The following is a 14,101-nucleotide window of genomic DNA, read 5'->3' on the forward strand; positions in this document are numbered from 1 at the left end:
AGTGATCCCCATTGCTTACTTTGGCATTTTTCTTCAAACCAGACTCTTTCTTCCACACGTCTTACCAAATGCGGCAGGTAGTTGGCACCACATTTGCATCCCAAACCTGCTCAACCCTCTATTTTGCAGTGGGTTACCTTTCCAACTCAGAGGGCATTTTTCCATTTGCTCACACCATCTACATTGATTATATTTTATTTATTCTGGGGATATGGGCTTTGCTAGCAAGGCCAGCATTTATTGCCCATATCTCTCACAAAACATTGAGAAGGTGGTGATGAGCCTTCTTGAACCGCTGCAGTCCATGTTATGAAGGTACTTCCACTGTGCTGTTAGGTAGGGAGTTCCAGGATTTTGACCCAGCGACCGTGATTTCCACAGCCTCATCGATGAAGGAAACCATTCGATGCCTTGCTCCCTCCATTAGTACTCCAATATCTGCATTCTATGGCTGGTTTGAAGGGCTAAGCATTGCTTATAATGTCAATGTGCCCATTAAGGACAATAATGGATGACGTTGCACCATCATTGGAGGTTTTTGTCCTGATTGGCTGCTCAACAGTGTGTTAACTATAATACATCCTAGCTAGTATGAGTAAATCTGCATGCCTGTGTGTTCCTGTGAGTGCGGAAAAAAGGTGAAAAATTGAACTTTCATTAATATACAAACAATGTGTTAAGAGCAAATCAAACCTCAATGTTTTGTGAGAGTTATTTACGTATTCCTCATCTAGGGCCATATTTTCCTATTTTTCAACAAAAGAGCTAATTACACATACTTTTTAAAGTGTCGACTTACCTCCCCCCCCCAATCAAAATGATGAGTGGGGGCAATTTTGCTGGTAGCGATTGTGTTAATGGATTTCATTAGCAGAAATGACCAAAAATCATCTAGGGCTCGATTTTGGGATCGTGTTTCCGGCGGGTTCCCAGTGGGGTGGCCCCGAAAATCCCGATATCCGGTCACGTGACCGGATCGCGACGAAATCCCGGCCACTTCCGGGTACTGCGCTGAGGTGCGGGGCTGCGCGCGCAAGCCCCGCTGGTGGGAATCCCGCAGGCAATTAAAGCCAGCGGGGTTCCACTTGAGAGTACTTACCTTGCTCGTTGTGGTCAGTTAATGAGCTGAAGCAGCTGTCAAAAGAGGAAGTGTGGGATTTTCGGTTCAAGGCAGTGAGTTTCCCACACTGGGGGAAACAGTCCCTCCTCAACCAGGCGTGTTGCAGCCAGCAGCCTGTGGCAGGTGCCAAGGTGCGCTCCACGGGGGAGAGTCCTCACCCACGCAGGAGGCCACCGCGTCACATAGGGCAACCCCTGCCCCCCACCACCCCCCGGCCAAGCCAGAGGACAGACCGACACGAAACCGCAGCCCCAGTCCGAGGAACCACCCACCTACCCTGCACAACCCCTCAGACCAACACCTGCCAGATGGGTGGTGTGTGGACACCCTCGGAGGACGAAGAGCATGACCAGCCCCAGCAGCCTTGCAGTCCACGCCGTCCGCCGCAGAGACGTGGATCCCCCCAACACGGTGTTGTTGCACGCCCACCTGCACAGCAGGAGGGAGGGCTACCGCAGAGAGAGACGCATCGCAGAGGGCACTACCCTCGCCATAGGGTCCACAGACCGAGGCGCAGCTCCCCGGACCTCTCCGAGCAGCAGTGCACAGGGAGGCGCAGATTCGCTCGACATGTAGTCGTGGAGATCTGCAGCCTCTTTCATGCCGAGCTGCTCCTGGCTGGCCCCAGCACCAACTGCTTACCTGTCGCTGTCAAAGTCACCACTGCCCTCCACACCTTCTCCTCCGCATCCTTCCAGGGTGCAGCCGGCTACACCGCCGATGTCTCTCAGTCGTCTGCGCGGACGAGCCCTGCAAATACACCTGCACCTACTCTGCAGTAACACGATGGGTGGCATCAGTGGTGGGTCCTCATAGTGATACCCAGGAGCGGCCATTATTGGACACAACGGACAGGATTCGCGGAGACATGGCAGTGGTGGTGTCAATATAATGTGTGCTGTTTGTTGCTCTGAAATTCAATATAGGTAACACCCATGACAAACCCTCAGACACCCTTGTGCACCCCCTTCATGCTGACGACACGTTTGCCTTACGCTGCCTACTGCACATATGTGATGCATGCCCTGTGGCTGCAGCACAGGTGGTGGCAGGTTGAGTGAGGCTGGCCGTGAGGGAGATGCACGAGAGGGTGAGTATGGGATGGAGCCATGAGATTGTATGAGGATTGGGTTGCGTGTTAGTGGCAGGATGAGTACTGGCGAGGTGAGTAGGTGGAGGTAAGATGAGGATGGGGTTTGAGTGGGTATGAAGGGTGATGTGACAGAATAGTGCTGGCGGTGCCGAAGGAGATGTGGGGTGGGGGCAGTGTTGTGGCAGACGGAGTGTAGGGGAAAGACTTCATGTTCTCACTGCGGCTGACCTACTGTGGTCATTGCAGCGCCTCCTGCACTGTATGCAGGTGGGCCATATGTTGGTGGCGCAGGTGACCCCCTCTGCCACCTCGAGCCAGGCCTTCTTGGTGGCAGAGGCAGGCCGCTTCCTCCCGCCCGCCGGGGGGAAGATCTGTGTCCTCCCCCTCCTCCTCACCCCATCTGATGATACCTGGGGTGAGGCATCATTAAACTGGGAGCAGCCTTCCCCCTGGGCTGTTCCATGCTGCAATTTGTTCCATTGGTTGCAGCATCTGTCAGTGGAGGACTGCCCCTTTAACTAGAGAGCCTCCAGCTGACAGATCATACTGCGCATGCGCAGCCCGACCGACGCGCAGGCCAGCGCCGTGGACCCTGGAGGAGCAGGTAATTGATTCCTATTAGTGGGTCGCCTGCTACGATCGCGCGGGCAACCCACTAATTTCGCCGTCCGCGTTTTCGACGCTCCCGGAGGACCACCCGCTGGGAACCCGCAGGCCTGCTAAATTCGAGCCCCTAGTCATGATGCACCTGAAATAGTGCTCCTGTAACACTTTTGAAGCAGCTAATTTGTCTTCTAACAAGAATAAAATGTGAAACGTTCAGTAATCCAGCTCTGGAGAGTACACTACTTGTGTGTAATGGCTCAATAAAAATAAAGAGGGAGAAAAAAGCCTCTGCATATAGTAAGAATTCCAGTAGAAACACAATAGAGATCTCTGGAGGGGGACTGCTGAAACTTTCCATAAAATTCCAGGCCTCACTAGTCTCCAACAGGAATTATTGAATTAATGTTGAACAACAAAATTGTATTCAGTAATACTTAACCCTGGCCAAGCAGTACAATGCCTTTTATAAAAAGGCAGTGGTCGCTCCATATTCTTTAAGTCAAGGAAAATGCATGTCCTGTGCCTTTTTGTTCCATTAAAACTTTTCTATATGTTCCTTTCATAAAGAGGGTATTGGTGTTTAAATCCTTTATAGTTAATACTAACTGAAATTAAACAGTTTGGTGTAGTGTTTATGGGGCTGAGCATTCATCTTTACAATGGAGCAAAATACAGGGTCTTACCTGGTTTTCCTTTTAAGCCTTGTTGACCGACAGCACCTGTAGAGTTAGAAATAAATGAGTCGTTTTGTTTTTCAGCATACGAATTAAGGTTGCCTTGAATAAACTGAAACATGATGACTGCCTTGAATTGCTGAAAATTATATATTTTTTCATTTAATGATTATAAAGCACTTGACAATATATTAGTATCAGAAGTCATTATTCCATCACCTGAGCTTTGAGAGACTTGAACTGATTCTGTAGCATCCAGTGCCAGATTCTCATGCTTGGCCACTGTTCCAGCCCTCTCTTGGCCACCACCACAGTCTCACCCTCAATCATGGATACAACTTCAACCTTGACCACAGTTACATTGCCTTCCACAGCGTCAGACACAACTATGAAGAACCTCAATTGTTGCCTTGTGCTTACCTCAATATCCATCTTCAAAGAGATTGGCGGCTTGTTCTCTATTTTTTGTCCTTCTCCTTCCCCAATTTCTTTGCTCTAGGTTCCCCTGTCACCTAACCTTCCTTTGCTTGGAAGGGAGCAGGTTGCATCCTTCCAGGCCATAATTTCTACAACGGTCTCTAAGGAGTTGTGCAAAAGCAGTTTGATTCCAGTCACCCTCTGACAATTCAACTCAGAGCATGAACTTATTGTGTTTGGGTGGGAGAGAATCACCAGCACAAATTTGCATTCTACAGCATATCAGTAGAGCAATGATCTCCCCCAAAAAGAGGAATGTTGAAGTTTAGTGAGATCTAGCAGTTCAGTTGCAATCCAAAGTTTATATTTAAAATCAGATCAATCAGCTTGAGAGGTCTTCATTACTGACGTGACTGTGAACTAACTCCAGACAAAAAATAGCAAAACCAGAAACCTAGAAACAGGTGAGAACATGAGAAAGGATTTTACAGTCCTTGATGCATGTAATCTGACTGTACCATGAGGAAGTCGAGAGAAAAAGCAATACCGTTAGAAAAAATGTAGAAAGACTTTATTTTGTGAGATTTCACCTGGATAAATCCAATGAGGGATAGCAGGGGCCAGACAAGTTATACTGCACAGATACAGACTAGGGGAAATGGGGCTCAGAGAATGGTCAGTCACAGGCTTTAGAAAGCAGGGAAAAAAGGGGAGGATAAATGATCAATTACAGACTAAAGAAAGTAATGTCAGAAGAGGGACAGATATCAGATTCCTCAGATTCTGAAGCAGGCCTAAGAAGTCCATTATTGATCTATATATTGCACACTGCTGATATCCATGGGCCCAGAACTCCAAACCATTGAAATAGACCAAATTTACCAATCATCACCTGAAAATCCTGGTTGTCCTTTTGGTCCTGTAGGACCTGGGGAGCCACGATCTCCTTTTACACAGAGCCGATTATCTCCTTCATCTAGCTGCAACAAACATAAAACATAACAAGATTATGTAGTGGGATCCTGTGAGATGCAATGGTCTGGATTTCTACTAGAGTTACACCAGCTCCCTGGCATAACTCCAGCAGATAGTAGCAGCAATTTCTTCCGGAGCTACTCTACTGGCCCCCTACTATCCTCTGGCACTTCCTGGATTTACTGCCTGAACAGACAGGAGATGGAGAATATGATGGCCTAGATACAGGCCTGTGTACTCAAAATGCATCTGAATGACAGGAACATGCCATCTGACATATTTCCCATCATTTGTGCTGTACCAATGCTGAGTGCCAGGATTGACTATGCATTTCTGTTGCATGTAGAGGTGGGGGGAGGGAGGGGGAGGGATTTAAATTCTAAAGGGGCTGCAGAAGGTTCAATTGATTGCTCTGGAAATTTAAATTTTTTGTTGACCTGCCCTGCAGGCAGCTAGCTCTTATACACCACAGCAGGTTCCAGAGGCCTGTCACAACAGGTCCTCCCCCACCCCCACCACTGTGAGGTGAGGTCCACGATAAAGCCAGGAATCCCAGCGGAAGCATTGTTTTAAGTTCATTAACAGTAATCATTTTCTGCTGTGCTAAACCCATATCAGATATCTCAAGTCGGACCAACATGATATGGATTTACCCTCCAGACTACCATTCCATTCAGTGGTATTTGGTTATTAAAATTACCAATATTTTCAATATATGTCCCTTACGATTTTTAATTTCTCCTCCCACAAACTCCAGCAGAGCTCTCATTTCAGGATGGACTTATTCAGCATATGGCTCCATTCCATCAGCGGAGATCAGAATCCCATTTGTTCCCAGATGCCGATTGAGAGGGAGGGAGAGACGGAAACCGTGCTTCTGAAGCTAAATCTTAAAGTACTATATTATAGTGAAAGATTTTTAAACCAAGACTGGTACTTACTGGACCAGGAGGTCCTTGACGACCAATTTTCCCTTTCTGTCCCTAGATTAAAATAATTATATTCAGCATGTTAACAGTTATTAAAAATATTTAGAATATGTATGATCATTACAATTAAACTTAATTGTCTAAGTCACAATGTACAGCAACTTACAGGCCTCCCATCTCTTCCTGGAAATCCGAGAAAACCTGCCTCACCTTTCAATCCCTGAGAAACAGAAAAGACAATTAAAATTTACCCCAGTGACAGCGTTTGCAACATGGTCACTTCCTACTGGTTAGGTAGCATTCAGCGTCAACTTTGAAAACTGTATTAACTTTTTAAAAAAATGTCTAAATAACAGATGGTTAGTTTCAGTGGCGAGATTTGTTAGCAAAATTATATTAATAATTAAATCATAACTACCAAGAGACACTGGAGTAGTCCTCATCGAGAGTGGTTAGCAAAGCAAACTCTTTCTGCAAGAAAGCTTAACTGGTGAATGTTTGAACTTTATTATTAATGGAAGTCAGGCCAACCTGGAACCCTGGCAGTCCAACTGTCCCACTTTTACCTGGTTTTCCCTAAAAATAATAGAATAAAAAAGATGAATGGAGTCATTTTACAACTCCATAACTTAACTCTACAACTTAAAAGATAAAATAAAAACATGAGTACATGTAGATTGTGAGTTACAGAGATTTGAACGATATCACAACAACAATAAATACTGGTGCAAACAAATAAGGCACTCAGAACACAGAACCTAGGATTAAAGCAATATCATTCAGTCTTTAATTGGGCTTTGTGTTTTGGGTATTATTCAAAATGAAGGCTAAGTTATACTTTTAATTAGAATAATATTTAAGTACATAAGAACTGAAGAACAAAGAATAATAGAGGGAGAAAATAAATTATGAGAGTAAGCTAGCAAGAAATATAAAAACTGACAGTAAAAGCTTCTACAAGTATATAAAAAGGAAGAGGGTAGCTCAAGTAAACATTGGTCCCTTAGAGGATGAGACTGGGGAAATAATAATGGAAAACAAGGAAATGGCAGAGGAACTGAACAGATATTTTGTATCTGTCTTCACAATAGGAGACATTAATTACATACCAATAATAGTAGAAAATCAAGGGGCAAAGGGGAGGGAGGAACTAAAAACAATCACTATCACCAGAGAAAAAGTACTAGGTAAACGAATGAGTCTAAAGGCTGACAAGTTTGCTGGACCTGATGGCTTGCATCCGAGGATCTTAAAGGAAGTGGCTACAGAGATAGTGGATGTATTGGTTGTAATCTTCCAGAATTCACTAGATTCTGGAAAGGTCCCAGCGGATTGGAAAACCGCAAACGTAACATCCCTACTCAAGAAGGGAGTGAGACAGAAAGCAGATAACTATAGACCAGTTAGCCTAACATCTGTCATTGGGAAAATGCTAGAATCCATTATTAAGGAAGTATTGCAGGACATTTGGAGACTTATAATACAATCAAGGAGAGTCAACATGGTTTTATGAAGGGGAAATAGTGTCTGACAAATTTATTAGAGTTCTTTGAGGAAGTAACGGGCAGGGTGCATAAAGGAGAACCAATGGATGCAGTATATTTGGATTTCCAAAAGGCATTCGATAAGGTGCCATATAAAAGATTACTGCACAAGATAAGAGCTCATGGTGTTGGGGGTAATATACTGGCATGGATAGAGGATTGGCTAACTAAAGGAAAACAAAGAGTCGGGATAAAAGGGTCATTTTCAAAATGGCAATCTGTAACTAGTGGGATGCTGCAGAGATCAGTGCTGGGGCCTCAACTATTTACAATATATATCAATGACTTGGATGAAGGAACAGAGTGTCTTGTGGCTAAATTTGCTGATGATACAAAGATAGGTGGAAAAGCAAGTTGCGATGAGGACACGAAGGGCTTGATTTTCGGATGTCCGAGCGGGTGCGTTCGTGGCAGGGGGGCTCCGAAAATTGGGGATTCCCGGGGCGGTCCGGAGCCCAGCTCCAACCCGCCCACTTCCGGGTTCCCCAATGACATGCTTAGATGTGCATGTAACCCCCGTATGCGGCACTCCCACTTAAATCAATTAATTTGATACTTCAGGTCGTTAGGAGACCTGATTTCGAGGATATTTTAGGAGGGGCGGGATTTTCAGGTCAACTGAGTGTGTTTCCCGTACTGGGGGAAACGGTCCCAGTTGAAATGGACGTGTTGCAGCCACCAGCCTGTGGCAGCTGCAAAGGTCCATTTGACAGGTGGTGGGGGGAGACCCTCACTCATTGCAGGAGGCCACTCTGTCACTTTGGACAAAGTTTGGCCTCCACCACCCTCCTCCTAACACAAAAAATCACAAACTTGCAACCTCAACCCTGGTGTGCAGACTCATTTACCTACCTTGTGGACCCCCTCAAACGTACATCTTCCGGATGGGGGCTGCCATAACTGCAGTCATGACCTCCTCAGAGGATGAACCGCATCACCAGCCTCGCCGGCCACGCCGTCCACTTCTGTCACGTGGAGCTCCACAACACAGTGCTGTGACACATCCACCTGCACAGCAGGAGGGAGGGCAACGGCAGAGAGAGATGCGTCGCAGAAGGCACTACCCTTGCCAGTCTACAGACCGAGGCTCAGCTTCCTGGACCTCTCTGAGCAGCAGTGCACATGGAGGCTCAGAGTCACTCGACATGTAGTCGTGGACATCTGCAGCCTCCTTGATGCCGAGCTGCTCCCAGCTGGCCTGAGCACCATCTTCTCACCTTAGTGCTGTCAAAGTCACCACTGCCTTCAACAACTCCTCCTCCGCATCCTTCCAGAGTGCCACCGAGGACATCGCCGGCATCTCTCAGTCGTCTGCACAAAAGATCCCTGCAAATACACCTACACCCACTCTGCAATGGGTGGCATCAGGTGTGGGTCTTCATGGTGATCCTCAGAAAAGGGCATTATTGCACAAACCAGACAAGATTTGCAAAGATGTGGCAGTAGTGGTGATAACAAATTTTTATGTTTTTTTGCAAAACAAACAAAAGTAAATCAAAAACATGACATTTTGTCTTACATCCTTGTGCATCCCCTTTGTGCTCACAAAACCTTTGCCTTACGTTTACGGGAACCCCTATGTGGTGCTACCCCTGTGGCTTCAGCAGAGGTAGTGGCAGGTTGACTGCTCCACCTGCACCTGTGCAGGGCAGACTCGACCACCTGGAGAGGAGGCAGCATTGCGGGTACTGATTGAGAGGGGAGCAACGGGTGAGACGTGGGAGCGCTTTGAGTGGCGTTCCCACTTCCATGTCCCCTTTCGCCATCATCCCTCTCCTGGGCCTTCTGGCATCTCTTCTCCTATCAAGGCAAAACACAGAGAGGCGTGATTGAGTGATGGTTGCATAGTGACCCGCTGCATGCATTGGTGTGGGTGGAGGTGACCGTGAGGGAGATGCATGGGAGGGTGCGTGTGAGATTGTGGAAAACCATAAAGACCACATTAATGTAGAAATACGTGAACAGTTACTTGACCATAAAAAAAGAAAAGCATGATGGGTATTTGACCAATGTTAACTCCTTGACTCCCATACATAGGGTAGTTACAATTTCACACACACACACAGAAAGACACAATTGTCCTTGGTACATTGATAATTAAGTTGGCTGTCCAGGTGCTTGGTACTGTCTGGCCTCCCCCCTCCCGCCGTGCAGATAAGGGTATTGCTGGCTTATAATATAATGAGAATACAGTTTCTTGAGAGGCCATGTGGCCTTGATTCTGACTTCAACCCTACTGATTAGCCAGCTTCGGAATTTTAGGGAGGCAGTGTTCTCAGGCCTACGAGGCCTACGTGCCAAAACAGGAATGAGCTATGGATGTCCAGAGGAGGCAGGCTCACTACTTGATTGACTAACCACTTGAACTAATAAAGAATGTACATGTACGCCCATATTCTATGATAGACAGACATTACTAACTAAACTGTATAAATGTGAACTGTTTAGTTTGTTCAGGGAAGAGGTTGTTCTGACCATTGTTTAGAACAGGACTTCCTTGAGCTCAAGTTTCTTTTAATTAAAATTCTTACTTGTCTGAAAATAAGTGTTTGGAGTTAATGCATTGTATATAATAGGTAATTAAGTCTTCGACAAGATATAGCCATGAGATTGGGTTGCCTGGTAGTGTTCGAATGGGAACTGGGGCGGTGAGTAAGTGCAGGCAAGGTGAGAATGATGGTTGAGTGGATGTGAGGAGTGATGCGAGAGCATTGTGGTGGCAGTGCAGAAGGAGTTGTGTGGTGGTGGAGGTGATGTGGAAGACGGAGTGTGGGAGAATGCGTAAGTATACTCATTTTGGCTGACCTGGTAAATCATTGAATAAATTTAAGGCTGAGTTAGACAAATTTTTGATCAGCAAGGGAGTCAAAGGATATAAAGAAAGGGCGGGAAAGTGGAGTTAAGGTAAAAATCAGATCAGCCATGATCTCATTGAATGGTGGAACAGGCTCGAGGGCCTAAATGCCACTGCCACTTGCTGCCTCCTCATATGCGCTACCTTCTCCTGCAAGAAAGTGGGATGTGTGTCTGGGTGATGTGCCTGTCATGGCTGAATAGCTGCTAGTGTGTGTGGCCTGTGAGTTGTGGGTGGGCGGCTTGGAACAGTGGTAATGTGTAAGGGTGAGAGGAAGCATCTGGTTGGAAGAGTTGAGTACTGATGGAAAGAGTTTGTTGGTATGTGGGTGTAGTGCGTGGTGCAGTTGGTAGGAGACACCACTTGACAGTTGACCTCACTCTCCTTGACCACTCATGTCAAAGCATTGAACTTCTTCCTGCACTGCATCCATGTTCATGATGCTGTGCGCCTGGCATTGACTTTCTCCCCCGCTGTCTCCCACTGCCTTTTGGATATATGTCTGGAGCCTCTTGCCCCCACGGATATAGGATGTCCCTCCTTCTATCCACCTCTTGCACCAAGGTCTCTAGTATCAGTAGAGAACCTTGGTACACACATTCTCGCAGGCCTGGTACCAACTCAGATCGGCAGATTGGTGAGGTCTGGCGTGCAGATTGAAGGATGTGGGATTTAGTAGTGCGCAACCTTTATTCAATGTTTTAACAAAACTCATCAGTGTGTAAACATAGGAACGGGAGCTGCATCTGTGTTTTACGTGTGCGATGTCTGATCTCCATTCAGACTCCGTGCAGACAGTAGACTGTTATTTTCAGCAAATATCAGGTACCAGCTACCTTTAAGAGATTTCTAAGAAACATTCTCCCTTTTAGAGATTGGGCTCCCCCTGCTGGCAGAAAGTGCGAATTGCATTGATTCCATGTGCAAGGCCTGGAATGGAATGCTGATTGCAGGTTCGTATTTGGGTTGGCCGAAACTTGCATTCTGCCTGCGCAGGGGTCATTGGGTACGGGGTAATAGTGCATCATGCTACCCGCACCCAAAAATGGCCCTTATTCAATTTTTCCCCCCCCCCAAAGTATTTAAACGTACTTTAGAATTACACTGCCTTTTTGTTAACATTATCAAATAGGGAGAATATACTTGACAGTATATGTTATTCAGAAAAATGCAGTATTCTATATATTACACATAGAATACATATACTGTAAATCAGAGAGGGAACATATGTTATGTGGGGAATGACACAGTGTACATCACTGAGGGCAGTAGCACACAGTCTATGTTGATTAATCATACAAAGTATATACTATTGAGAAAATAGTATTATTTTCACAGTGCCATTTCAAACTAGTAAAACAGTAGAAATGCTTCCTATTGGTTTAGTGGATAAATGCAGTGCCCAGTGTAGTGTTAAGCCATAGAGACCAGGAGGTTTCTATCTTTAACCTCTATTCTATGCTGAGTTAGATAATCTCAGTGGGAATGCAATACAATTAGCCTCTGTGTTTTAGACTAGGGAAGGGAACCTTGCTGGAAAATGTGTGGACATTGAACAAGAACAATATTAGGTTCAGCCGTGTTGCTCTCATGGTGAATCACTTGCTATCCAGGCTTACGCATGAAAAATGGCACCTTGGGTACGGCACCAGAAGACTGCTGGCACTAGTAGAACTGTAGCCCAGCGTGAATTAGCAACTTCAAGAGATGAGAGGAGATTAAATGAATAAAAGAAACATCACTCAGATTGCTAGGCACGTAATGCATTATAACCATGAAAGGTACCAAACAGCTAACTTACCTTACAAAGATCTCTGCATACTAACAGTGCAAAAACAATAGAAGAACAGATTCTGAAACCTTATTACCATGACAATCATCATCGTTTGTGTTATTATGCACATTCAGTGTAGTTCAGTGACATTTTTTTCTGGCAGGTAGGCAGGGCTTTGGAGCTGGTATGATACTCTGGAGCATTCAGGCCCATCTTAACCATTGTTTAGAATACAATCCATAACTCACTGTTAGTGCAAATTATTCTATATATAAGTCATCTGAATTCCTCCATTAAATGGGAACCATTAATGCATTCCTGGCTCTCCATTATTTTCTATAATAATTATACTTGCAATGCAATTCCTTATTTAGAGACATTGGGGTAGATTTTCAACTTACTGCCCAGACGTAAAACTGATGTTTTGATTCAACCGCCGTTATAAAAACCGCTCAGTTTTCATTCCCATGGAAATCAAATTCAAGCAGTTTCTGTAACAGGCAGCCGATCTACAACGCCAGTTTTCCACCCGGGTGGTACAATGAATATCTATCCCAATGATTATGATATCCTTACAGTACATCCACCCTTCAGGTGCCTTTTCTTTATTGTGAATCTGTGCATTGCAATGATTAATAAATATGCAAGAATAAAGCAGTCATTAGTGAATGCAGACATTGTCTTCATGAAGTAATAAGATCCATTTCTGGAAATCATGTCATACCAGAGGCCCTGGATCTCCTTGTTCTCCTTTATCTCCCTTCCATCCAGACACTACAGGTCCCTACAATATAAATAAGGAAGCCTTTTATTATTTAACACCAACAGAAATGCTAATAGCATTCCACTGCCTTTAACGTGTATAATTTGCTCTAAAGTATGTAACAAACACAAATAAAGACATTCATTATTTACCCTTTTAAGATTTGTAACTTTAAGAAAATGACTAAATGATCCTGTACTTGACTAGATCTAAGCAGCACTCCTCAATGGGTGAAGTGAGTGAATGTAGTAGTTATCTATTTGTAGGTGATATGGAATTGGTGATGAGATGTTAATTTACGACCTTTATCAATTCTTATTCACACATCAGCAAGGACAACATGAACATTCTTTCCAAAAAGATACCAGTGGTGAATTTCTGCACAGGTTCTCTCGTTCATCCACCATTTATGCTGTTTTTCTGAGATTTCCAAGGCTCTTCCACCAAAGTTATGGTGAATGAACGGGAAAACTCCTGCAGAAATATGCCCCAACTCCATTTTGCACATGATGTGATTTGCAGTACGAAAGACCGAATGGGTAACCTGGTTAGAAATTTGACATTGATGTATACGGAAGTTAGGTCACTGCCTTGTTAATATCTGATTTGCTATCATGCTCCCAGTTCTTTCAGATGTGTCACATTGTTGACATATATCCTTAATGTCAAAGTAGTTCCTGGTGATTGACAGGTGATCTTCTTGATCTCATCCAAGCACTTCTAACGGTGACAGTTCCATGTCACTTTCTGCTTTCCTCAGTAGGTTACGAAGAAGAGCAATTACCTCTGATAACTTTGAAGGCAGAGAGTCATTCCAAGGGTTCTCTGGATACCTTGTTTGTCAGCGGGAGGGGGCATTTTTAAGCACTGCTTCAACTTTAGCAGGATCAGGTTTTAGTCACTCTTCATAGGGGCAATGTCCCAAGTATTTCAATTCTCATTCCTTGAACTTCATTTTATCTTTTTTGAGTTTGATGCCTTATTTTTTGTTATGGCTTCAACAGGGCTTCCAGTTTCCGATCATGTTCCTGTTTATCTGTACCATAGACTAAAGTGCCGTCTGCCATGATGGTGACTCCTTCCAGATTTTTAGGTGCCTTATGAAATTTTCTCTGAAACTCCTCAGGAGCTGGACAGATCCTACAATGGAACTATCTGTATTTTCCAAATGGCGACAAAAAGGTAGGTAAACTCAATTCTTTGTCTTTACATCCACAACCATGAATAATTTTGCTTTTGCTAGTTCAGGGAAAATATCATCAATGGTTTGAAATGATTTTTGAGGGCTTTGATAATTAGGATTGACATGCAGGCAAACCATCATTCTCTTTCATTACTACCACCACTGAAGA

General features: G+C 44.7%; 1 protein-coding gene across 1 annotated transcript in view; it reads right to left on the bottom strand.

The window, feature by feature from the left end:
• LOC137331357 (collagen alpha-5(IV) chain-like) overlaps positions 1-14,101 on the bottom strand; it is a 195,496-nt gene that overhangs the window by 84,178 nt on the left and 97,217 nt on the right. Inside the window, exons 15-20 of the mRNA XM_067995103.1 lie at positions 12,711-12,770; positions 6,346-6,390; positions 5,981-6,034; positions 5,827-5,868; positions 4,803-4,890; positions 3,503-3,538 (exon numbers count right to left, since the gene is read on the bottom strand). Coding sequence (XP_067851204.1) covers positions 3,503-3,538; positions 4,803-4,890; positions 5,827-5,868; positions 5,981-6,034; positions 6,346-6,390; positions 12,711-12,770 — 325 coding nt within the window. The remainder of the gene's footprint in view (positions 1-3,502; positions 3,539-4,802; positions 4,891-5,826; positions 5,869-5,980; positions 6,035-6,345; positions 6,391-12,710; positions 12,771-14,101) is intronic.

This window comes from Heptranchias perlo, chromosome 13 (assembly GCF_035084215.1).
Source record: "Heptranchias perlo isolate sHepPer1 chromosome 13, sHepPer1.hap1, whole genome shotgun sequence".
NCBI classification, from domain to species: Eukaryota; Metazoa; Chordata; class Chondrichthyes; order Hexanchiformes; family Hexanchidae; genus Heptranchias; species Heptranchias perlo.